General features: G+C 42.2%; 1 protein-coding gene across 1 annotated transcript in view; it reads right to left on the bottom strand.

Annotated features, from left to right (window-relative positions):
• Positions 1-2,471: 2,471 nt before the first annotated feature.
• The window catches only part of atrn (attractin), a gene marked incomplete at its 5' end in the record, with an annotated part of 143,974 nt that continues 119,514 nt past the window's right edge, over positions 2,472-26,931 (bottom strand). Inside the window, 2 exons of the mRNA XM_031310211.2 lie at positions 2,472-4,265; positions 10,108-10,222. Coding sequence (XP_031166071.2) covers positions 4,141-4,265; positions 10,108-10,222 — 240 coding nt within the window. The remainder of the gene's footprint in view (positions 4,266-10,107; positions 10,223-26,931) is intronic.

Raw genomic sequence — 26,931 nt, 5'->3', positions numbered from 1 at the left:
GTGTCACTGGATAGTGTTACCGGTGGCGGTTAATGCAATAATGTGATTTTTTTTAAATTTATTTATTTATTTATTTTAAATAGCATTGTAGAATTAAACATTCCTCCTACAGAAAATCAAATATACGAGGAGTTGGCTGATGTCAGAGCTGCTCCTGTTAGAGTGCTGCGGATGCTGCAGAGTACATGTACACCTCAGGCATTAGTGTCAGGAGCACATCACCCATTTGATGATGGGTGATGTGACTTTGCAGGTTATGGTTGTCGCCTCTCTCTTCAGCTCACGGTCACATTTCTACTCCAAATAAGTGTTAATTGTTGCTTTTGTTTTAAAGCTGCTTGGAGTACCACGTTTGCCAAATCTGGGCGTCCCATTAATTAGCCAAGCAGGTTAAAACAAAAGGGAAGAAAATAAAATATTTTGCAAAAACCCAGAATCAAAATTTGACTTAAGTCAATAAAGTGGTACCATTTCTGCCCAGGCTGAAGAATATTGTTGCCTCCGCCGAGCCACAGAGCATTGTACATCCCTCCCTACAAGATTTTTTGGAATTGAATAGCACCTCCAAACGATGATTGGTTACCTGCCAAACAGACCGGTAGACAAACATAAAACGTCTGCACACCTGAGAAGAAGCAGAGTGACAGCTGTTCCTGGGCTGAAACAGTGTTTAATAAAATGTGTTATGCAACTCAGAAGTACTTTTTGTGGGAGGTTTCCTTTGCAATTTGTAATCATGTGGACAAACTGACCAACCGCAGACCAGACTCTCTTATTTTCAGCTGATGGTTATCTTTTCACCATCAAGTCTCTGCAGAAGCTTCAAAACCTGAACGGGGCATTATAGCTAAACGCTGTTGCTTAACTGGAGAAAAGATTTAAAAAAAAAAAAAATAAATAAAATAAAGAAAAAAAATAAGATTGATAATGAAGAGTGAGGGCCCTATTTTAACGATCTAAGTGCACGGCGTGAAGCGTATGGCGCAGGTGCGTTTAGGGCGTGTCCAAATCCACTTTTGCTGGTTTGACGGCGGAAAAAAAGGGTCCGTGTTCCGGGTGCATGGTTCTAAAGGGTTGTACTTAGTGTCTTCATTAATTCATAGGTGTGTTTTGGGCGTAACATACAATAAACCAATCAGAGATCATCTCCCATTCCCTTTAAAAGCCAGGCGCGTTTGGACGTTGGAGCATTGCTGTTCTGATGGAGGATTTGCACTGTAGTATTTTTATTTGTAATCTTTTGCATGTGTGTGCTGCTGCGCGTCCCTGTGTGTGTAACAAGCATAGTGTGCGCGTGCTGTGCACGAGCCTAGGAGTATTTTACTAATTTGCTGTTAAAATAACAATGAAATGCTGCGTTACTGACTTTAGACCAGGTTTTTGTTGGTCAACGGCGCGATCACTTCCCGCTGCCTCAAGATAGCAATATGCCCAGAATTCACCTGAACACACCTCCCTGTAAGACCAGCACGCCCACGGGCGCACAGATGGGCGCAGGTGCATTTGCTATTTAAACGACGCGGGCGCTGGACGGGAAATTGACAACTGCGTTGGTCTTAAACTGGCAGACACTTGCGTCGGGCTTTGTGCTGCGCCGGGTGCAAGACAGGGCCCTGAAAGTGAAGTGCTCCGATTCGTCTATGAACAGCGTTGACTCCTTAACACTAGCTGGGGTTCGCTGAGTGAAGTTGTGAGCACATCCAGCACTCTATAATTACAGAATGTCAACTTTGTTCATGCTTTCTGCTCTGACCTTTTCCCAGTGCTAAAAGTGTGCCCTTTAACCAGACGGTGAGCAGTTCTAGTATACTGAACACATGCGAGAGCCTGGAACTAAAGACAACGCATTCTTTAGTGCAGAAGGCGAGTTATTAAATTGTTCCATTACTGTACTTCATCCAAGGGCGGGAAGTTAATTTAACTTTATTTAATAACTTTATGAGGCAAGAGGACATATATTTTCTATACTGGTGCGTGCCTCTGCCTCTAGTCAAAGACCTGCAGGTGTTATATTATGCAACTTCAATTGTTAAAAGATGACCATTAAGGACTAATTCAAGCCTGCTCTGATATTCAGTGCTGTAGAGGGGAAAAACGAAAAGGCAAGACAGACAGATGTGACACCCTGATGCCCTTAAAACTGAAAATTACTTGTGACATTTCAAAGCAACAGCTCTGTTTCCAACTAGCAGCCTGAGTTTTTTTTCTTCCTTTTTGTGTCTTGTTTTCCCTCATTTTCCCTAGTTGACAAAAAGAAGTAATGTTTCTTTATAAATGGACCAGTGATTTCAGATAAGGACTGTGGAAAGGGCAGGTAGAGCAGATATAAAAGGAAGGGGAAATAGGAAAAACCTCACACAGGGAGCACAAAAACAGAGTAAGCCCAAGAGACCAGGCAACAAGATAATTTCAAGAGGCAATTTTAAGAAAAAGCGATGAATGCTCTTGTTTCTTGTCATTTTTTGGTTTCGTTTTTTGAATCAATACCCGAGGTCTTTCATGAGATGTGGCCAATTCAAAAGTCCCGTTTAATAAAGGAAACAGACGCTGACACGTGCATTGTGGCTGCTTACTCTGCTAATGTATGTGTGTGTGCTTCGTGTTCAGAGTTGTCTGCCTGGTACAGTTGAAATGTTGGGCATTAGAAGCTCCACTGTAGCATCAATATGAACACAGACGTCATTGCTGTGGGGGCTAATTGGGCAGCCGTAGACAGCTCAGGGACACGGAACAATCGCCATCGAGCGGCAAGGGGGAGAGCAACGGGATTTCTGGCACTGGGGGAAGGACATGCGTTGAATTTGGGGACACGGGAGCAGCAATTAGACGCTATGGATTTCTTAGGCAACGATCACAGAGGATGCTGTACCGTTGCCCCGGCTCCCCTCACGCAGATCAGCCTAATCACTTCATTCTATCAGAGTCACAAGATCTATAGGAAGCCTGTTTCAGATGGGCTTAAGGCACAGCACTGCCAAAAGGACAATCATTAAACACCGGAGGGTTTTCTCACCACCACCTGCTCTGCTGTATGTGTGAGAGCCATGCGTGTGCACCTGTGTGTGCACACGGCGTTGGCTTTCGTTGCAACTGAAGGAGTAATTGGCTGGAAAGGTTTCAATCGCCGCTGGCTTACTATCCAGCCTGCCCGCCAGCCAGCGCGGATAAGATGTTGCTGTGGTCTTGTTTTGTACTCGGCCATGCTGCCAGAGAGGTGGGCAAGGTGGTTGGCTCGGCAGCCAGTTGGCCACAGAGACTGAGAGAGACCGGGGCGGAGACAAAGCTTCAGACAGGCCGCAAAGAAGACAGGGGAAGAAGACACAGCGGCTGATTAGAAATGTGACAGACTCTTTGGATGGGCTTTGGCTGCACGGCTAGCCTCCTACAGTGGATCCTCATTAAAGGAAGTCTGAACATGCCGTTAGCTTGCTTGGAGGCCAAACTGCACGAGCCTCCGGTGACAGTAGCCCTCAGTACTGAGCTGTGAATGTGAAAGCAGGCGACAATGGGCTACAAATGGGTGCAAGGGCTTGGAAAGTTGGTTTTTGGAAGTGTGTGTGTGTGTGTGTGTGTGTGTGTGTGTGTGTGTGTGTGTGTGTGTGTGTGTGCAGTTGGAACATGTCCAGTTTGTTCCTGCCTTCAAAATAAAACAATACAAAACAAAAAAAAAAAACAATAACTTAAGTAAAATGAAAAACATCGAGGGTTGCAAAGTCTCTGGATTTTTCAAAACTACGAGACGAGGATCTCTTCTAGCAGCAAGCCGCGGCCGCCTCGACTCTAACGAGGCGGTGCCGACAAATGTTTTTCTGAGGGGAAGGGCTGAAGTCAGCACCCGCTCGCTCTGTCCCTCCCTCCCTCCCTCCACTGCTCCCCAACTTTGTGTCCAGTTTTGGTCATTCTGTTCGCGGGGAGCCATAGTTCCCGTAGGAGGAAAACGGAGGGGAAGCCCGCTGAGGCTCCAGTCCACCGGACGACTCGGCCCCTCACCAAAATGTTCTAGTCCTGCATCCCAGCATGCACCTCTGCCTGCCACAGCGGAGCTGGCGGGAGTCTCTGAAGGAGGGGGCCGAAGCGGGGGGCTGATGGGAGAGCATCGGGTGGTGGGGTGGCAGAGGAGGACGGGGGAGGGGGGCGTGGTCAGATACAGGTGGATGGCTGTGCGGTGGGCTGCTGTTTGCGGTTCCTCAGGCCTCCAGACTTTTCCTTGTAGCCCACACACATCTGCTGGGAGACGTCCACCAGCGCACTGGCCACTGCCAGACCTGCACAGGCACACACACAAATATTACAATTAGGTGGAGATGATGCAGAGATGTATATGCCATTGATTTCTTATTTCATGATCTAGACGTTAGTGTTATAGTAGTCGAGATCGGCCTTGGTCTCGAGACCACTTTTTGAAGGTCTCGGTCTCGTCTCGGAATCGACCACATTTTTACTCGGTCTTGTCTCGGTCTCGGATGAAGAGGACTCGGGATTTTATTTCAAGACCGGTCAAGACCACAACTTCAGGGATATCACTTAATTGCCTGTGCATTGTCTGATTTAGGTTTTAACATCATTACTGTGATTGGATGTATAACTTCCTGCTTCAAACGAAACCAATAACTTTACTCGTTTCTAATTTGAAATGTGTTACTGTTAACCCCCCCCCCCCTTAACACTTACAAGAAAGTGAATGCAGGAGACAGGAGAAGATGTCAGCCAAATCGTCGCGAATAAAATGTGGCTACCTAAACCTTGGTCTTGTCTCGATCTTGATACACTCTGGTCTTGGTAATGACTTAGTCTGAGTTTAGGTGGTCTTAGTCTCGCATAGCCAGACCTTCCTCCACAACGCTGCGGAGGAGGGTCTGGCTGGTCCACACAGCATTTTGGGATGGGAGGAAAATGTGCTCTGGTTTATTGGCAACCAATCACAATCGTCTTGGGATTTTGGTTTTCCAGAACCCTTCTGGAGCTGTATTACAACCATCTGCAACTTTAAGAAACCAAAAATATCAACCATTTATCCAGCAATCAAAAGCTCTCCTGTGTCTTCGATTGATTAATACTCTAATGCACTTTTATTCCTTTCATTTTAATTCACTATCATTTGCAGCCCGAAACACTGACATGTTTATTTCTACACTGGAAAAGGTCACACTCACATATTATAGTCACACAATCATATAGAAAATACATGTAAGGTAGGAAATGTTTGATTATGTTATGTGTTGATATATCATTATCCCATTTTTAATCATTGAAATATGAATATTTGCAGAAGCCTCACAAATCCAGTATCAGCTGGGCTATACTTTAAATGTGGGACTAATCACTGCAGTAACTGCACTGAAACTGTATTTCGTGTCTATTATTCTTGACTTTTTCTATTCCCTTTTGACTTTCCTGATTGATTTTCTTTGTGTGCTTTTGTTTTTCTGCCTTATGTAAAGTAGTTTTTGGGATAAACAATTTATTTATTTTTTTAATCAACACACAAAACAAAGCATTCACAACATGAACAAATCCCCTCCACCCACCCAGACAAAACCAAGAAAAGATGACACAATAACCACACTATTCAAAACCATACAACAAAATGATACCACAATAGAGAATAAACTGTAAAATATGTATAAATGACAAGCCCATGACCAATGACCATAAGCCCATCATACACGTCTCTCCCCAGCACAAAGCCCCTCCAGAAAGCTCAGGTACTTTCCACATTTTCTAGTGTAGACATCCAATCTGGTAAACCGTTTATATGACTTTTTTTTAGCCACCACCTTAGCCATCTCACAAGCCCACTCCTGGATTGATGACACCCCTTCATTCCTCCATCCTCTTAAACTAGTCTGTCTGGCTATCATTAAACTGGTCTGGACCCAGCTTCTTATGTGCTTATCCATCACGCTTAGGATTGACAAGAACAAATAATCTTGGGCTGAATGGAACCTGAGTCCCTGCAATCCGACGTAGGTTATCATGTATCCCGGTCCAAAATTCCTGGACTTTCTTATGTCAAGTATTTTAAATGCCCTTTGTGTTTGAAAGATGTTGTACAAATAAACTTGCCTTGTCTGCAGTATTAGCACCCCCTCTATTACAGCGTATTGTGGGTCAATAATGTCAACAGCATAAAATAAATTTAAAAAATCTAGCATGCATACTGTATTTTTGGTATGCACTTAATTTTGTCAGTTTTTCACCACCACCATGTACAAAGCCTATTTAGAATTAGTGTGTAGTGTAAGATTCTCACACACACACACACACACACACACACACACACACACACACAGGAGGTGAGATCATAGACTGGCAGTGCAGGCAATCATTCACTTATACCACACTTCATTAACATTTATTATTACTCTCTGAGCCATGAAATTCCAATAAAGTCCATTTATCTCCAATGATTGATGCATTTACCGCCATCGAGTACACACGGCCAACAGCGGAATATAAGCTCCCAGGAAAGAAGGATCACATCCTCTGAAATCAGACCGTCTGAGAGTTTTCAGTGAAACAGGCTGCAACTATTAGCTTGTTTCTTGATCTAAAAGTGGGTGCGGGATGGTTCAAAGCAATCAAATGAGGCTCAGATACGAATCAGAGATCATATACGGCGCTGACCCCCTCTTGGATGTTTGGAGAGTTAGGAGGGCGGCCATTTTTGGAACAAGCTTAACTGTAAACAGATGTGCTGTGAGGTTGTGACGCTGATGACAGTCAGCAGCCTGCGGATTCCAAACGAACGCGGCCAGATGGGAAACGAGTTAAAAGCATTAGAACAGGAGACCCTGGCGGGCATGAGGAGATGGTAGGAACACGGCTAACATGGGCTCAACAAAAGCTGCCCGAGGGAAAGCTCCACCGAGAGCTGAGGCGGTTCTGTTATGACAAAAGGACTACGTGGTAATTAATAAGGGCCTGGGGCATGCTGATGGTCTGGGGCCTGCAACTGTGGGAGGCAAAGAGCCTATAAAACACAGAGGGGGAAAAAAAAGACAGAAAAGGAATCAAGTTGAGTTCTTGTTTGAGTCCTTAAAGAAGATAGAAAAGAAGAAAAAATAACTTGTAAGAAGAGACAAGTGAAGTGCTTATTCCGGGGTCCTATCAGACTGTCTTGGAAAGAAAGATAAGGGATACAGATGAAGGACAGATGGGAATGTAAAGAGAACAAGTGACACAGAAGAAGATGAAAGGAAGAAATGGGCTCAATCCTCAGTGCTATCAGAAAGAGGGAGGCAGAGGAACATCCGGGAAATGCAAGAAAAGACAAAAGACTGCACTTTAAACCCAGACCTCACAGACGACAAGGAAGGGACGAGAGAGGAGAAAAAAAACCAAGAGGAAAAATGAAACTCGGGAAAAGAGAAGAGTTGCAGAATGCTTCTGAGCATAGCGAAAGAAGACGACATGCATGACACAGAAACACAGATGAGAGGGGAAGCAACAAACAAGCTGCAGACTTCATTTCACCACACAGGGCTGACAGGACAGAATAAAGGAAGACAACGGGGGGAGGGTGGGGGGGGGGCGCACTACAGCATCTTTAAAAGTCAATACATCCTTGCCACAATAATGGTGCAACCATAATGACTGTAAACAAATGAGGCCATGGTCAACATGATTGGTAGCCTAGTTTTATGATTTTGTCAGCCTCTCTCGACACATATTCCATAATCTCTGATTCTTCTCATCTGTCACTGAGGATCGTCAGTCCATGGTGTTTAGTTTTATGTAAGAGGATTTCACTGTCTGGAAAACTAAAATAACATTTTTGTTCTGTTTGCACAGAACAACTTGCAACGCAGAGAGAAATTCCTGTGAAATTAATCTTTATGTCAAAATGTTATATAAAGTGTAGAGACTAACAGAAACTGCAAATACTTATCCTTATATATTGTATGTGAGACCAAGTCCTTACTATATGAATGGCTGAATTAATCAGTTGGCCCTGGGGCAAAAATCTGACCTCCCCAGAGCAAACAGCAGACTATACTGTAGGTGGCAGCTTCATTAAATGCCTACAGACCAAGTAGTCTGGAATTGACAGACCTTTATCTCCACAGCCCTGTGGAGTAAGGTCTGGCTACACCACACATACATTCTGGGATAGAAGAAAAAAACGCTCTGGGTTGTTTGCAATTCTTCAAACCAATCACAATCATCTTGGGCGGCGCTAATCTCCGGACGCAGAGACAGAGGCTCTGCAAAACAGTCTCAGAAAGGAACTTGTTTTGGTGGAATATTTGCACCCGGCAAAAGAAAATACAACGTACAATATTAAATGATGTAAACCGTTCACACAATACAGTAATGTGAGCTATTTACATTAGCTGGACAAATGGTTAAACCTCATTTGCTCAGCCCAGTGTATCGCCGTGTGTACTTCGTCCACAGCAATCCCACCAATCGCTCCCAAAACTTCCCAAATGCCGTAAACATATTCTGTGTAAATCTTTACAATCATTCCCCGAAAGAACCAAGCAGGCCTGCCTTGTTGCACAATCCAATGTTCTTCAAAACGTGCAATTTTCAGCGTGTGGCTTGCTAGCTCGAAGTTTGTTGTTTCCTGATGCAAACAGAGTTTGGGAAATCAACATACATCCGGTGAGTCAGGCAATTATCCTGGAAATGTACTTCCTTTGATCCGGACTATCAAATCTGTAACTTGCAGTAGCTACTGCAGGCTTTTCTTTTATGAGGCAATTATCCTGGAAATGTACCGTCGTTGATCCAGACTACAGACCCATATTTCTCCAGGAATATGCAAAATATGTAGTTTTATGTATAGTAGTGTATTTGCTCTTCCGTGGTTTTTTTTCGTTTACCTGCCCAGTTAAGTACACCAGGAGTTTACTTAAATATCACTTGCCTGATGGCTTCTACTCTCTGCTGTAGCGCTACCACTGCGTCGACGTCACTTCTGTGATTTGGGAAAAACCTGTGCATCCCTTTAAGTAATAATTCAGGATTTACCTTAATCCAGGTTGTTTAATGATGATGGTGCAAGGTGGAAATTTCATGAATGCAATAATTAAACTGCCAAAGAGGTCTGGTGCCCAGTGGCCCACTGCGTCTGCTTTATAGACCAGCCTGGCTGCATCTGAAAACCTATGGGTTTTTTTTTTACTTTCTTGGCCTTTTAGTTCATTTCTTGCAGTCCATAAAACACTGTTTTTCTCTGAATAGCTCTCCAGAGTGGATGACTCTGAAAACACTGCTCTCACATTGTAATAGGGAAGAGAAAAATGAAGCTTCTCCAAAACAATGACAACGCCCCTGCACAGTCAGAAGTACAGGCACGCAGCCACCTTTCTGTCATCTTCGACTCTCTCCGAGATCCCTCATTGTTACTGCCAAAATATGTGATGACACAATACAGGTGTTGATATGTATTTACGTTTCTGTTATCAGATGATTTATTTTTACAAGTGCAAAATAGTTTTAGATTTGACTGATGGACTGCTGCAGCAGCACAGGAATGACTGTTTACCTGGTTAAGGGATGGCACTTACAAGCCACAATTAAATCACTTTGATTTATATGTATAGTTGTCAGAGAGCAAAAAAACAGATACATCTAAGATGTGAATAATAACAACAACTAAATAGTGTTCAGCTACGATGAAACCACCTTAACCAGAGGAAAACCCATTTAACTAGCTGAGACAATAGGAGTACCCAGGCTGTCTGTCACCAGATGAAGGCTGTAACAAATCATTTTGTTGTGCGGGAGGAAAGGGTTTAATTTTGCTGTTGTTATGGTGTTTCAGTGTGTACTGAAAACAACCTATAATGTGTGGAGAGAAGTCATCTGCAGATGTAATGTGTTGTAGGTTGTATCGCCCTACTGTGGACATGGTGTGAAATTCTAAAGGAAGGATAACATGGTAGAAATAAAGCTGAACAAAAGAGAGGGAAGAGAAACACATTAAAGAAGTGTGGCGTGTAAACGTGCCTATTCTCTAACTATGACTAAAGCTTCATAAGACAGAGGAATGAAGGTGGATCAAGGAAAGGCGTTGTAAAAAAAAAAAAAAAAAAAAAAGAACAATCAAACAAAGACAGATGACGTGAGGAAAAAAACCAAGTGGCTGCGTCTTACCAGACTGTCCTGGAGGAGGGATGCCGCCGGTGCCCCTGGGTAACCGCACAAAGATGGAAAGCACGGCGGCTTTGTTGCCAAAGCAAGGCTCGAGGGCGATGGGTTTTGGGACGGACTGCGGAAAAAACAAGAAACAAAAACAAAATTACACATCACAAGCCTACCAAATCCTGGTGAACACACACCATTTTCAAAGACATGGATAACGGAGGCTTTGCTGTTACTGTTCTTGTTTGTGTCAGCAACACGCACAGCAACCACAAAAAAACAACTTGAGATACACAGACTGATCTGCAGGCACAAATTGGATTCCCCTCCTCCCAAAATCCCTCACTGTGCACAATTTCGTGACAATGCTGCCTGTGTGCAGCGCGGGCCCGCGACTGGATATCAAGTGGTGGCCCTGGGAGTGGAGATTTGTGTCGGCAGTGCTGGCGGTGCACTCCTGTTGCTGCAGGCTGCCTGACACACCTGACTCTCTAATACCAATATCTCCTGTTTATCAGCAACTCATCCATATGTGGGGATGAGTTTCCCGCCTGTAAACACTGGCCGGATCCGCTGCTGCGCGCCTCGTACAATATTCATGGATTTAACTCGACGGAGGACATGGATATGGAGAACACCGCCACCTCAACCGCATACAGATCGCTTGCTATCTCTTTCTCGCCATCTATCTCGCTCTGTGTTTCCAATTCCTGAGACGGACAGGAAACTGGGCCACGGCATCACATCACACACTCCTGGCACAGCCTCTCAATATGTGCTCACACACACACACACATATCTCCAAACACAAGTTCAATCCCTTCCCACGCCAGTCTTTATACTCTGGAGAGTTGAGCTTAACGCCCCAAGCAGCAATGCCGCAGGAGTGTGACACACACACTGCAACACAGTTTTCACACTCTGAACATAACTGTATATATATATATATATATATATATATATATATATATACACACACACACACACAGTGTAAGTGTACACACGGGATCTGACCCATTTTACACAATTATTCTCTGCTCTGTCTCTGAGGCTTACCTTTCATACCAGCAGGATACACAGGCTGTCACACAGGTAGCTGGGGGAGTGTGTGTGTGTGTGTGTGTGTGTGTGTGTGTGTGTGTGTGTGTGTGTGTGTGTGTGCGCGTGTAGATTCAGTGCAGCTGATGTTGTAACAGAGGGGGATTCTCTATTTGTTTATGCCCCTATGTGTCTGCCTGTTTATAGTACGTGTGTTTTCCCATGTGTAGCCTATCTGTGCAACTGGCTGTGTTGGTGTACGATCTGACAGAGAAGGGCATTTTATCCTCTGCTATTGGCACTGGATGTGTGTATATGTATAATAAACCCTTTCAAACAGGCTCTTTACTCAGGAAATTTGCTGGTAAAGTCCATTTAATGTCTGAATAAGCCCCCAAGTCAGTTTTCCGTAAAAGCCATGGCTGCAATCTTACTGGGTCAGACATTTTAACATTTCTATAACACCTCCAACACAGCCGTGCCTTCTGACGCTGGACCTAAGGTTCTCAGAAGATATTCTTGGCTCTTGTGAGTTGCAGAGAAGGTGTTAAGGGCAGTGTTGGGCAGTAACACATTACTACTAAGTAATATATTACTGTAATTGTATTAATTTCCCCAGCAACGAGTAGTGTAAGAGATTACAATTTCCAAAACGGTAATTATATTACAGTTACTAATCCAAGTAACGCTGCGTTACCAGAATGTGATTTGTTTTTTTGATTTAGGTAGACTTTTTTTATATCATGATGTGACATGTACACTTAGCGTGCTGCAGGTCAGGACCAGGGCAGGTTACATCACGTCAGCTACTAGCCAAAAAGCTAAACCAAGGATGGAGGATGACGGCGAGAGGAATACTTTCAACAGCTGGAAGTATTGTCATCATATAAAAGCTTTGATCCGCGTGGAAACATGGATGACATCCAACATGTCACTGTGAGCAGAGCAGCGTCCCTCTCCTCTCTCACCTTGTGCACGCTGGCACAGCGAGTTACCACGGTTATGGGAATCTGCGTCACCAGATCCTTTTTATAATGTAAGCCTATGTGAAACTCTCTGGGGCAGCGACAGTAATATAGTAATATAACGAGTAACGTAATGTTTTGATACTAAGTAATAAGTAAGGTTATATTGTATCGTTTTTTTAAGGAGTACTAAGTAATAAGTAACGTATTACACTTCCTGAGTAACTTGCCCAACACTGGTTATGGGTAGTCTCGCATTGCCAGACTAGTCCACACAGCTTTCCAGGATGGGAGTAAAACGTGCTCTGGTTTATTGGCGTTTCTTTAAACCAATCACAATCGTCTTAGGCGGTGCTAAGAGCCGGATAGAGCCACGGTGCCTCTGCACAACAGCCTCATGCATAATAGGAAGGAACTTGTTTTGGTGGAACATGTGTACGTTCAAAAGTAGTTTTAGTCGTGCAACAGAAAACTCAGATTGGACAGATAGTCTAGCTAGCTGTCTGGATTTACCCTGCAGAGATCTGAGGAGCAGTTAACCATAGTCCTTCTCATGTCGGATCAGCGAATCGCCTACATTTGACAATGTCATTAATACCAACTGCTTACAGTATGAATACCCAGCATAAAGCTTTGCAAACAGCATTGGAGGAATTTCGTATGAACTGAGAGTCATGATTTAATGTCTGGGATCAGAATGTAACAGGGAGCAGAATGTTGCTGTTCAGGGACAATTATGTAAAGATTAAATATGTTTGAAAGCCAGTTACTTTGGTAGATAATAAAGCCAGCTAAATTACAAATGTCATGTCCGAAAGGGGCTGTATGTGTGATTGCAATACGAGCGCCTGTCTGAATGTGTGTATATTGTTATATTGCTATGCAGCTGGACAGAAAAGGTTATTAGGAGGTTGTGTTTGTGTGTGTATGCTTTGCATGCATGCCTCGGAGCTTGCAGCAATTTTCAGCTGTGTTGATCCTGCACTCACATGCATGCAGCATTACCCCAAGAACTGACAGGGGGAATAGTTCAGATGCAGACAAATGGGCCTGTAGAGTGGCAGACTCGCCTGCTGGAAACACTCCAGTCAAACCAGCAGCAGAATCAACAACACACGGAAAAAAGCAAACATTCAGACACATGTTTGGATACCAGAGTTATGTACAGCGTCTCAACTCTGACACGCTGGCATTTTAAAAATAAATCATTCATCACGGTGCTTTGACTTTGAGAAATGAGCGTGATTAATGTAAACAAAGAAAGAAAGGGGTCACTGCTTTGTTTTATGGCCTCTCCATGGCCTTAAACTCCTTGGTTTTCTTTCCGTCTCTCGTCAAGTCAAGTTTATTTAAAAAGGCCAAAATTAAGACAAGTCTGTCCCAAAGGGTTTTACAAATAAAGAAAAACATTCAATTTCACTCCCTTCCTTTTTTTCCTCTCTATTGTTTCTTTCTTTTTTCCTATATTGCTTCCATGTACAGACTTTTAGCAGTGCATTTTACAACATCAACAGTAATTCTAAAAGAAATTTTAATTGCATTTAATTATATATTCAAAATATAGGCTACCACTAATAATGGTTGTCATAAACAAACAAGACCATTGCTGAGAAGATTGGCATCACACACACACACACACACACACACACACACACACACACACACACACACACACACACACACACACACACACACACACACACACACACACACACACACCTATATTTACGCTCCTGAGCAAAGTAAAAAGTAATAAATACAGAATGATACCAGAGGGACGAGTAACAACAATATCCAGAACAGTAAGAGGGACAGCTCTTTAAAAAAAAAAAAAAAAAAAGTTGTCTTAACCCTTGTGTTGTCTTCGGGTCAAATTTGACCCGTTTTCTAAATGTCTATATCAGAAATATGGGTTTCTTTGTTACTACTGTGACGGCTCCTAGGCCTATTAAGTCCCTTTGGTTGCTGGGATCTGGGGATTGGCTAATAAGGACTGATGATTGACACCTGGATCAACTGATTGCTCACATGTCTATAAATAGGAGTGCTTGGGCAGTCATTCTCTCTCTCCCTCCTCGAGGTTGCTTGGTTTTTTTGGATTTAGTTACTTTTGCGTTCTAGCCTTGATACATCTACAGACATCCATACATTACACTCATCCATACATTACACACATTACTGATTAACTGACTGCACGTTTATCTTTATTTAAATAAATTGGATTTAATTGAGCAAACATGTGTGTCTCCACCTTTTGTCATGCCTTTGAGCCAGGTCATGGCACTACCTAATTGTAATTACCCAAAAATAACACAGATGATTCCATACAACGCGCATCGCAACTACGACAAAAGATCGGATCTCTACATTCATTGAATTTTGGGTGTTTTTTAGCATTTAAAAAAAATAAATCTAAATGTTTCGAAACAATATCCTGACTGAACGTTGACATAAGAATTTCAATTTTGACCTGGGAGGACGACAAGTGCGTGGTCCAATGGAAGACAACAAGGGTTAATTATGAGAAACACTAGAACCAACAACACCACCGATGTGAATGAGAAGCTAAATCATTAGCCTGACACCAGAACAGACCAAATCGCAATTGGGAGTTAATCTGGTACCAAACGACCAAAACTATCATAGGCTGAGAGGGTTCACCACGTCAGACTGAAGATGTCATCCAACACAATGATAGGGATCTCTGTCTTCCACATGACGTGAAATGCAAGCACATGGGCGCGTTGCTAGGTTTCCTTTGAATCCCATACAAGAAAGGCAGACTGCACCACTGATGTAAACATCTATAGAAAATAGCTATTACAGAATGCAAAAAAATACATGGAATGGCTATTGCTGAAAAAAGGCTGTCCATAAATGATATCAAACATTTGGTTTCATATAATGAACCAGCTACTTATCTCGAGCTGGCGCATTAGTTAGAGCAACAAACTCCTTTTGATTTAGAATTCTAACTGTTAGATATGTCAAGACAGTGATGTGGGAAGAACATAGGAAGAATACTAGAATGAGAAAAGTATTTTTATTTATTTTTTAATTCTTTAATTTACTCAACTTTGGAAAACTAAAACCACCGTTAAATTTAAGCTTCTATTAATCATGGTCAAAAAGGCTTGTCTCCTGCTCTGGAAGCACTTAAGAGATGTTACTTTAAAAACTCACGAGAGAGCTGGGAGTGAACCAGATTAAAGTATCCTAATTAAGAGGGCAAATTGCAGTTTTGTTTTCCATTTGATTGCAGTAAAAGCCAATATTGTCCCTCAGGGGCAATTAAACGTTAATATCACTTACAGCTCTGTGTGATAAATGAGTGATGACTCAATAACTAGAAAAGACAACCAAGCACTCAGTATAAGGATAATTTCTTTCCATTTTCAAAACCATGGTACTAGAACCTCATTATATGCAGCTTTCATGGATAACTGAGAAATGGGAATTAAAAAAATACTGACGGGAGGTCACGTGACCAGCAACCGCAATGGACGCAGAAAACTAGAGCTCCCTACCCACCTCCGCATGTCATTGAAAAACCAGGGCTATTCCTTTTTCTTCCACGCCAAATAGTTTTATCTATTGTCACAGTGACTCAGTGAAACACCTGCAAGCGCGAAAAAGCAGGTCTCGTTGTCGTCTAAACTATCTACTCGGACAGAGAAATCTGCAAAATGGCGGCGGCTAACAGAGCGGTGACTAATATAGCAACTGATGCTAGCGAAATCCCGAATATGGAGGACTTGATCGTTCAGGTCTTGGAAAAGCAACAAAGTATGCTTGAATCAGTGATCTACAACGCAGTGAAGAGAGCACTAACGGAAATGAATGCCTCGCCGCAACACATCGGGGCAGAGCCTGAGATGCAGGAAATTACGGGGCGTGATCCGATGCAACCTGACTGCACATTCACGATCCAGCGGCTTCGGGAGCTTGAAGGGACACAACACGAGCTACATGCTAAAAGCACCACAAACTCGCTTATCTACCCAGCCACCCTGAGAACGACTAGGGCCTAGACAAAAGCAGTAAAGACTTATCAGGCAGGATATCTTATATATGTACCACGATAAGGAGTAGGAAAATAGCCTTCGTATCGGTATATGCACCGTCTACATATGATAAAAGTTTTGTCCCCCGCCTAACCAATGAATTGCTTTCTCTCAATGAATATTCACTAATTATAGGGGGAGATAGATTTAAATCAGGATACGTTCTGCCAACCTGAACAAACTGGAACTTTCCTGCACATGGTCTGGGAGTGTGAACAGGTACATGAGTTCTGGAATAAAACAACATCAATAATATAGATAGATAGAATGTTGAATTCCTACTGACCCGATTGTTTTGTTACTTAATGATGACTCTAAATTAAACCTACTTGGGAGACAGAAGAAAATTTGGCTAGCCGGCTCAACTGCAACCAAGAAAATGATAGCTCAATGCTGGCTCCCCCCCCACTCGATTTGTATAAAACAGTGGTTGGCGTATTTTCTAGACATAGTTATGCTTGAGCTCTCTACAGCAAGGATTAACAAAGCCAAATCATCAACTATGGGTTATGGGAAAGCACAGCAGCACAAATATCAGACCTAATGACCTCAGCATCGCAAGAACTAGAGGAGAGTGACTAGGTAAGGTGTGATTTCTGTTTGATTGTTTGTTCTGTTTTCCTCGAGACCGCAGAGGGTGGGGGGTGGGAGAGGGTTTTTGTTCTTGTTCAATTTGTGTTTCTCTGTTCTGTATGTCTAATGATAAAAAAAAAACAATGAAAAATGTATCTAAAAAAAAAAAAAGAAAATACTGACTAACTATTCCAATACATTAGGTGGTGCAATATCACACTTGGCTAATTTTCAATCTCTCGGTACGAGGAAAGATGAAACAATTATTTTGGCTTTGCCAGGAGCGATCCAAACGGACTTGGTTAGCTCCAGTCCACACGTCTGTTTTAGCCTTGGGCAAAAAGTATATCCAGTGGGTTTACAATTGGAAAAATGAGGGCTGCCCGTGATAACCTGAACACATCTGTACTCTACGTGGAAGAAATAAATAAAACACTGGCAGCTTTTAATTAAGAGTAAGACTTTCCTGCCAAGTCCAATTTCCACTGCAGTTGGTGCAGAGTGCTCTTAGGTTCTTGCCTGTTTACGCTCTTGTCTCTCATTTTTAGAACGCCAGCATCTCATATTCAAACCAGAGAGGGAATAAGCACTGCAGATACATTTTGGAATTGAAAGAGACTTGCTGTCAGACTGATGTGGGATGTGACAGTGGGATCGTTATTTTTATTTTAACTCGTTTCGTAAAAAAAACCGATTTCCATTGACTGTTCATCAGCGTGACTGTTGTATACAATGTTTAACCTCAATTTCCAGGTGCATCACTTTCCATTTCTTTGTTCAAGAACAAAACAGTGTGCTTCACACACACACACACACACACACACACACACACACACACACACACACACACACACACACAGGTTTGTGGCACTATCTTTGTGGGGACCCATCATTGACATAAGGCATTCCCTAGCCCCTTACCCTAACCTTGACCATCACAACTAAATGCCTAACCTTAACCCTCACCATAACCTAATTCTATCCCTAATCCTACAACCAAGTCTTAACAGTCAAACAGCAGTGGGGTCCAGCATTTTGGCCACACACAAGTATACTGGACTCCCGGTTTTTAGACCCCACGAATATAGTTAAACAAGCACACACACACACACACACACACACATACACACACACACACACACACACAGTGTCCTTAGTGGAAATTAAGGGGGAAAAGAAAACAACACCACCACCTTGAAAAATTCAATTATCCATCCTTTTAAACTCTTTGTGCATGTGCTTTTGGAGTTCTTTTTGTGCCTAAGATGGTATGCAAATGTAGTGTCTTTTCCCGTAGACTTCTACAGAAGCTGCATGTTCATAACATCCCCCAGAAGATGCCTTTGTTTTAAAGCGTTGAAGCCCTCCGCTCAACTCCCCCGCCCAATATCCCCCACCAGCACCACTCCGGAGAGTTATCTAGACTGGCCAGGCAGAGCGGCGAAAGGTTTTGTTAAATTACCTCCAGTAATTAGCCCAGCACGTAGGATAGCTGCTAAGCACACACACACACACACACACACACACACCTAATGTGGGCATATACTGCGGCGGCATGCTGCTCCGCTTTCATCCGCAGCATTCATCTCTACTTTAGCAGCAGCTGGGAATGACTTTCCCCCCCCCGCCAGCGACGAGAGCGAGTCAAACTTGACTCACCAGGTACTGCCGCGTCCACTGAGCCTGCTTTGATGACTTTTTATACAGTTTGCAAAGAAAATGTTTTTGCCAGCCTGTGATAATAATGCTACATTACAACGTATTTAAACCAAACACCGCAGAAAAAAATGAGGAAAACAAGATCGGCCGGAGTGAACTCTATTTTCCCGATTTAGAATTTTGGTTCTCAATCTGAAACACAACGAGGAAATCGGACGTAAAATAGATCAGACACAGCGACACGCTCTTTTCTGACCCAGAAATGACAATTTATGGAATTATTGCCTTTAAGTTCAAACAAAAGATGTTAAGTAGTAAAAAAATTGACATCAAAAGTGAAACTTAAAACTTGCAAACAAAATATTTGTGCATCAGTGAGAAAGAAGCAGGGAACTGTAAACAAAAGGACATATACCATACAATAAATATAATAGACAAATAGTTTACAATTACACAAATGTTTTGTTTGCAAGTTTTAAGTTTTACTTTTGAGATGACAATTCGGTTTATTACTTTGGAAGTTTTGTTGGAACTTTTAAAAGGCACAAAATGAATTCCGTAACACAAAAGATACAGTAATGCCTGCTGTATGCCACTTTTAACTGCTAATCCACCCCCAACATCTTTAATGATTCTTTGCGGAACAGAAGACAAGAGTACTTTGGTAAAATGTGTTAAAAAATGTGTAACTTCTGCCCAGATAGATGAGAAGTTCACAGACTCTGATTACTGCAAACAAATAAAAACACCTTTCGTCTTTCTCTCACTTCGTTTCTGTTTGAACTGTTAGTTGAAGTGAAAATTATTCATAAAGAACCGAGTCATCAGTGGCTACCTGGAACTTCTTTAAAGTTCTGAGGCACACTTAACTGCAAACATTTCTGCTTTCCGAAAAACTCTCTCTCTCCAGGTAACCAGAAGTCATTACAACATTAAAGAAAACACTATTCGTGCTTATGAAAGATGCTATAAATAACACCACAAGGCAATGTATTTCTAGATATAAATAATTAGAGGTATAATTGTGTCACATGCCTCTTCTCATGTCTGCATCATATGGAAAATGTTCAGAAAGTCTGCTGTCTGCGGTCACCTGGAGTTACTTCCGCACCTGCATCTTAACAAGTCAGTCAGTCTGTTAGATTCTGACTTTATGAAAGTCACACTTATCTATTAGAAATGATCATAATTGAGCATTCCGCTGGTGTCCTGATCTTACTTTTTCTTGTCTGTAACACTGGCGATTACGGAATTTAAGATTATCACACTAGGTACAAAAATCAATCACGTGCATATTGGTTTATTGGCAATATACAATGCAGGGTTTTCCCCTGCCATTACAAGGCTTGGGTGCAGAAACCGAGCCGGTTCTGCAATACGTTGCAATGTGGCGTTTTAGGCAGCACCTAAGCCAAGTGAATGTAACTCAATGACTTTTCACAGATCTAATGTCTAATAGTTGGTCCCCAGTGGACTTCTTCAGCAAGTTTTGTCTTTAAGCTTTTTGAGTGTTATTCATTAATTATCTGCTCTAGCTTTTCCAACCTTTTAGACACAGGTACGGTAATAATGGTCCAAAATGATGTGAAAAAAAAACTACCACAAAAGGTACACAAACGGCCAAATGACCACAGAGACCCAAAACAACCCCAAAGAAAACAAAATGACCTAAAAATCCCACAAAGAGACACAAAATGTATGGGGGAAATTGCATTTTGTTGAAAAACATTGAGCAATGACGCCTAAACCCCCTGGCCAAATACGCGCTAGGGAAAACACTGCAATGAGTGGAGGTAGATAACTAGATAGAAGGTAACGCTGCACCACAAGCATGTTAGATAAACCACAACTATTTCTGGGGCTGCCTCCCCCCCTCCTTTTTTTTTTTTTTACATCACATGTCCCGATATTCCCTCGTCCCACGGTATCTATAAATAAAAGCAGAGCAGAATGCATCAGAAAGGTAATCATCTGCCCGTGATGCCGGGGCCCAAGCTCCATTTGGCAGAAGCCGAGTGAATATATCTCATCGGCGGAGCGAAGTTTGGACTTCCCACCGAGGCTATAAACAACTTTAATGATCTTCAGCTCGCTGCGCGACGCCCGCCCCCCCCTGTATACTCTGATCCCGAGGCCTTAATACACTACTGTAGCGTCCTGATAAAACAGCATGGAAACAAGAGGAGGAACCTGCTCCGAGTCGCTCAATCTGAGGCGGGAGGAGATAGGATAGCGCGTGCTCAGCGTTGGAGCTGGTGAAGGCAGAGAAAAGCTGAGGAGGAAGATCTAAATTGGATCTCTGCGTCTGGGATGCTCCTGCCCTGATGATGAGGAGGAGAGCAGGCCGGGAAGAATGGAAGAAAAAGAAAGGTGGAGGTGGGAGAAGAAAAGGTAAAGCAGAGACGGAGGAGGTGGAGGCTGCCTGATTCCCACAGCAAGTTGCATCTTTTCATTCTACACAGCCACACAAACACACACACACACAGCCACACACAGCCACACACACACACACACACACACACAGCAGATAAGTCAGAGCAACAGAAACCCCAGACAGCTGATAGGATGAGTGAAGGGCAAGTGAATTAGAAGAGAACGCTAAGGTAAAGTAAGGATGTCAGATAGGAGACGAGAAAGAGAAGGAAAGAAGGAAAAAGATACAAAAAGGAGTAAAGACAAACGAAAAGGGATGTGAAACAGCAAAAAGAGAAGCGGAGGAAGAGAACTGAAACTAAGAGAAGGTAAACAAGGACACACCAGAATGAAGCAGAACATAAATAAAACAGTGAATAGAGAATGAAAAAATAATGTGAAAAGGAGAGAAGAGAGAAAAAGACAAAAAAAAGGAGATGATAAATGGAAAGAACATAAGAGATGAAAAGAACACAAGAGAAACTAAGAAAAGAGTAGAAAGAGGGGACAGAAAGAGAACACGGTTCAACAAAGAAGAGAAAAGAGGAAAGGGGTACATAAAACAGGAAAGGAGAGACAACTGAAGAAAAGAGAAGAAAGAGAAGAGACAGGAGAAGAGAAAAGAAGAGGAGACAAAGGAAAGAAGACAAAAAAGGACGATGAAACCAAGAACAGAAGAGAAGAGAGGACGAAAAGAGACTAAGTGAAGGGATAACAGGATGCGAAAAAAGAAGTGAAAAGAGAAACAGAACTACAAAATAGTAAAGGGAAGACAACCTTAAGAGAAAAGAGGTGAGAAGAGAGAAGATAACAGTTGAAAAGAAGATGAAAATATGACAAATCGCCGAGAACATTAGGAGGAAAAGAATAGAGCACAGCCAAGAAAAGAGAAAAACACAAGACACGTAGAAAGAAGAAGAGAAAAGAAAAAGGGAAAAACGACAGAAGAAGAGGCAAGAACATTAACAAAAAGGGACTAAACAGAGAAGAGAGGAAAAAGAAAGAGGCGAGCAGTAAAGAAGGAGAGAAGCGAATAGGGGACAAAAAAAAAGTAAGGAAGCGGGATAGTTTCGGTTGGAGCGGGGATTTGATTAGCTGCTGATCTTCCTGAGGGGGCCCTGCCGCCGGGGCTGCTGGGAGTAACCTTGTGCTCCTTGAGATGCCCCTTGAGATGCATGGCCCCTGTCAGAGCCCAGGGGCCCCAAGCCAGCCGGCACAAACGGCCCTATAATTCTGCAACACATCTGCATTCACAGGCCATTCATCACAGAGTGCACAGTCACAGGTATAGCTGCCCGCAGCTCCCTGCCCGCTCAATACTCAACTGCAATTTCTATAACTCGGCACAATTCCTACTTTTAAATGTGCTCTGCCGGTGCCTCGGTTGCTCAATATCTGCATTTGAATCTGCTCCAACCTCCTTCAACTCCGCCAGTGCGTCAAACCCTTCTCTATAATAAAGTCTTCTCAACCACTATCTAAAGCTCTGCTTGATCTTTACGTTTAAATCTACCCTTCAACTACTGTACTTCACCAGGCTCAATCTCTACTTTTATTCTGGTATACTGGTTATACCAGAATCAAAGTCCTGCATTGAAAATATGACGGTGTTTTCACATATAGTCCTCTATAAACAAACCAAACTCAGTCCTCTTAAAGTGGACCAAAAATGTATTAAAAGTCAAAGTACTCAATGCAGAAAAATCCTCACATTTTCGAAACTTGGAAACGAACATTTTTGTCATCCAACTGTGGTTAAGTGTTTAATGGTCTAATCATTTCAGCTGGCCTTGTAGGCCTATTAATTGTTGGGTAATTTCATGTATAATGAAACATTGTATTTTATAAACTACACGTGTTTTGTCTGCAAAAACCTTAATTTGTAAAGTCACCAGTAACTAAAGCTGTCAGATTAATGTAGTGGAGTAAAGAGAACAATATTTCTCTCTGAGATGTAGCGGAGTAGAAGTAGAAAGTGGCATGAAAAGAAAAAGACTCAAGTAAAGTACAAGTACCTCAAATTTGTACTTAAGTACCGTACTTGAGTAAATGCACTTGGTTACATTCCACCACTGCACCATCATACCTCTCACTGCAAAAATCCACCCCATAATTTAGCAGTTTCTGCCCTTGGCTTGGTAAAAGAGTGAGATCAGCATATCCTGACAGCCCGACAATTAGTCATGGTATGAACGCCACCGGTTTCACACATCAAAGTCTTCTCACAGGTGTTGGGGGAGGACTGGTGCATAAGTGGGAAGCATTGTATAGAGTCTTTTGTGGCTCCAGGGGAGCTGTGTGAAGCCTGATAAATGGCCCTCAGTGATGTCACTTGAATCCGCGTCGGTTGGGGCTGAAGATACAAGTTTGAATGAAACAAATCTGGGCGTGTGGACTTAGAAAGAAAGGAGCTGACTAGATTTCTGTAGCCCTCTCCATCATTTCCCCGACACTGCATTAGCAGCTACAAGCAAAACTCTGACCCAGCAGTCTGTGGTTGAGTTGCATTGTGGGTAATGTAGGCGCCAGGTTTTGACAAGAAAGAAGAATCTGGGAACAAATATGTGTAGTTCTACTGATCAGTTCTGATACTTTTCTTGGCTCTGTTCTATCCATCATGAGTATGAAAGTGTCATAAATAGGGTTGGGTATCGAACTCGGTACTTTTTTGGGTATCGACTGAATTACGTCGGCACTAAGACTGATTCACGTTTATTAAAACTAGAATTCTTTTCCACCGAACCGAACCCTATGCTTGCGCGCTACGCTGGTCGACGTAATGACGCCGCCGTTGATTACAGGAAGGTGTTTGCGTAGGTGGACCGTTCAATGCAGTAGGCTGTGAGAAAGTGAAAATGGTTGTTTGGCAGTACTTTCAGTCAAAAGAAGGCCATTCAAGTCCAGCTACATGTTCAATTTGCAATGCCGATTTGTCTCGTGGTGACAGGGACCCTAAACAATACACAACATCACCACTGTTAAAACATTTGGTATGAAACATCCGAAAAAATACGAGTTGTGCATGAAGGAATCTACAGACAGCAGCCAAAATGCAGCAACTTCAGGTACGGCAAAGGAAGGACAGTCACAGCTAAAAACTGGTGTTAACCAGACGACCATTACCAGTTTTGCTAGCACTACACCGGATGAAAAATACACTGCTGTGGACGTTGTTTACTTCATTAATGTGTTTACTGTGTTAATGGACTGAGGATGGGAGTAGGATTCAGTATTCGTTTTTGGATTCGGCAGAATCTTAACCAGTGGATTCGGAATTCGGCCAAACCCCAAAAATCTGGATTCGGTGCATCCCTAATTGAAACGGTGCCAGATTTTGGTACCCGAGAGCGCATAAGCACATAACATATCTGTCCTCTCTGCATGTTGACAGAGAGTGGAGCTCAGCGTTCCATTTACCTCTGAACTAGGAAGCCAGAGCCAGGAATGACGTCACGGCAGAGTGACGTCAGTGAGTCGGATTTTTTATTGTGGGGTTAGCTCTAGCCAGGTTAGCCATTGTTAGCAATGCAAGTTGATAACAACGCATTACGCTGTTTTTTTGTGCATACAAACAGCATAACAACATGTCCACAGATAGAAGACGGACAGGACTGTGTATACGACTGATTTAGTGAGACACAAATAAGACAGAAGTGCTAATAACTGTATGTTAATACAGCTTTCCCAGCTGTTGATGCACGGGGCATCCATGTTGGATTTTGTGCTCGGGATACTCTGAGGTTGTCCGAGTTCCGAGCTCGTCATTCTTTTTTAGTGGTGCCTTCTATTTCCAATTCAATGTTCAATTTGTTAAATAAAAAGATGCTGGAACTTATTTCCTGTTGTTTGCTTTAAATTCAACAAGCAACTTATTGTATTTTAGCAGAATACTGAAAGCAGCAGAATTGCAGAACAGAGTACACTTTAATATTTGTTTATTTATCGAAAGTATTATCGTTATCAGGATATTCAACAACGTTATCGCATATTTTCCTCATATCGTGCAGTCCTAGTGGGGGATACAACAGGAGCGCGCCATATCACTAATAAATACTTTGAACAAATGTTGCACTGAATTTAAAGTAAACACACACACACAAACCCACCCACTTACCCTGAGTGGTATGTAGTGATGCAGTTCATTTGCTCAGGTATCTGAGACTTCTGCCTCCACACTCCCGATACAATGATAGTGAAAGAAGTTTGGTTGTAGTGCTCACAGCATTGAAAAAGAGGTTTATTTTAAAAACTGAAGAGCAGAGGACAGTTTCATTAGAAATAGCTTACTACCTGTGGTGAAAAATTACTGTGACAAATTACGTGTTAACACTTCATTTCCTTAAGTGCTGAGACAAAGAAGTCTGTTTTAATCCTGATCAAATTGCAGACTGTTCTGATCTCCCCACATTCTTCTGACTGTGACTCCATTTATTCAATTGTCAGGAGACAGCAGGTGTTTCCTCTTGGAAGTGTGTCTTGTTTACTCCACTGTATAAATCTGAGGACTTCTCTACGCCGAGATTAATAAAGACATTCATGTAAGACAGTTTTCTTTAATCAACACTTCCTAATAAAAAGTCCATATAAAAACGGTCCACACTGAGGCTTTTTTAAATGCTTTGAGCTGTACAAACAAAATTCTGTTCATCTTCATATACTGGTGGCAGGAGCTTCATAGATAGATGTCGCCAAACCTTGGCATTGCTTGATACGAGAAAATGTGTTTTTGTTATATAGAGAATGACATTTTTTGTCTTAGTAAAAAAAAACAAAAAAAAACACTAGGCATCTCAAACCAAACAATAATTACAGCAACCGAAAGTAATGAATGCAAAATATTACACAAAGGCTAAAAATGTGAAGCCAAAGAAGTTGTGTTTGCATTCAACATCACAGTTCAAACTAGGGGTGTGCAAAAAAAATCGATTCACATTCGTATCGCGATTCATAGAATTCCAAAAATCTATTCGTTTTTTTTTTTTTTTTTTTAAATTGTATGTCTACTGCAATCACATGGGAAAAGTAACTACATTTACATACTGTGAATCGTTTTTCTTTTTTTTTAAGATGATGTTTTTGGGCATTTTCAGCCTTTATTGTGATAGGACAGCAGAATACATGAAAGGAGAGAGAGAGGGAATGACATGCAGTAAAGGGACACAGGTCGGAATTGAACCCGGGCCCGCTGCGTCGAGGAGTAAACCTCTATATATGGGCGCCCGCTCTACCAACTGAGCTATCTGGGCACCCGTGAATCGTTTTTTTTTTTTTTTTAAATCAAGAATCGTTTTTTAATCGAAAATCGATTTTGAATCGAATCTTGAGCCTACAAATCGATATTGAATCGTGACATTTTCTGAATCATGCACCCCTAGTTCAAACATGACATTTCTGGCTTTTTAGTTTGGGGTTTTGACTTCTGGCATTCCTCAGACAACTGTTGATCATTTATTTCACAGCTATTATATGGCTGGAAACGTTGGCCTTTATTTAATATTCACTTTCGTTTTTTTGGGAGCTAGACAAACAATAGCAACACACCCAGAACTAAAAGTGAGGGGCTGTGTCTGATCCATACTGACTAAACTTGCTACCTTAGAGTTCTCCGTCAGTGTTGAAAAAACAGATGGTTTGATGCACCAAAACAAGACTGCTTTGTATGATGAATCATGACTATATATATATATATATATATAAATAATAGTGTCCCCTAATGTTCTTAATTTCCATGCCAGCAAACATTTCCTGCGAGTAGGCGTTTAATAATAATTTCTTTTCCAAATAAAGAATATCTCAATGTTGGAACGAAACTCTTATCACATTTCTAAGTATAGTCTTAATCTACAATACCCTCATCTGCATGTATTTAACTCCAGGGTGAACTGAATTCATTCTCATTAGAATTCACCGACTTCCCACAATAACTGGCTAGAACTGGTATAATGCGCCGTGTTACTTATCAGCAGCCCACTTTCATCATCAGGCAGCCTTCACACTGTCCCGGCAAAAAGTACACCGCATTGGCCCTCATTAGGTGTACTAGACCTGCACTACACTTCAAACTCTTCCCCTTAAGTGAGCTCAATTTAGCTTCCTTGGCTTGTTAAAAACTAATGGAATCAATT

The sequence above is a fragment of the Sander lucioperca genome, chromosome 18, assembly GCF_008315115.2.
Source record: "Sander lucioperca isolate FBNREF2018 chromosome 18, SLUC_FBN_1.2, whole genome shotgun sequence".
Classification (NCBI taxonomy): Eukaryota; Metazoa; Chordata; class Actinopteri; order Perciformes; family Percidae; genus Sander; species Sander lucioperca.
The sequence above is the reverse complement of the archived record's forward strand: the minus strand, read 5'-3'. Positions and strand labels throughout refer to the sequence as shown.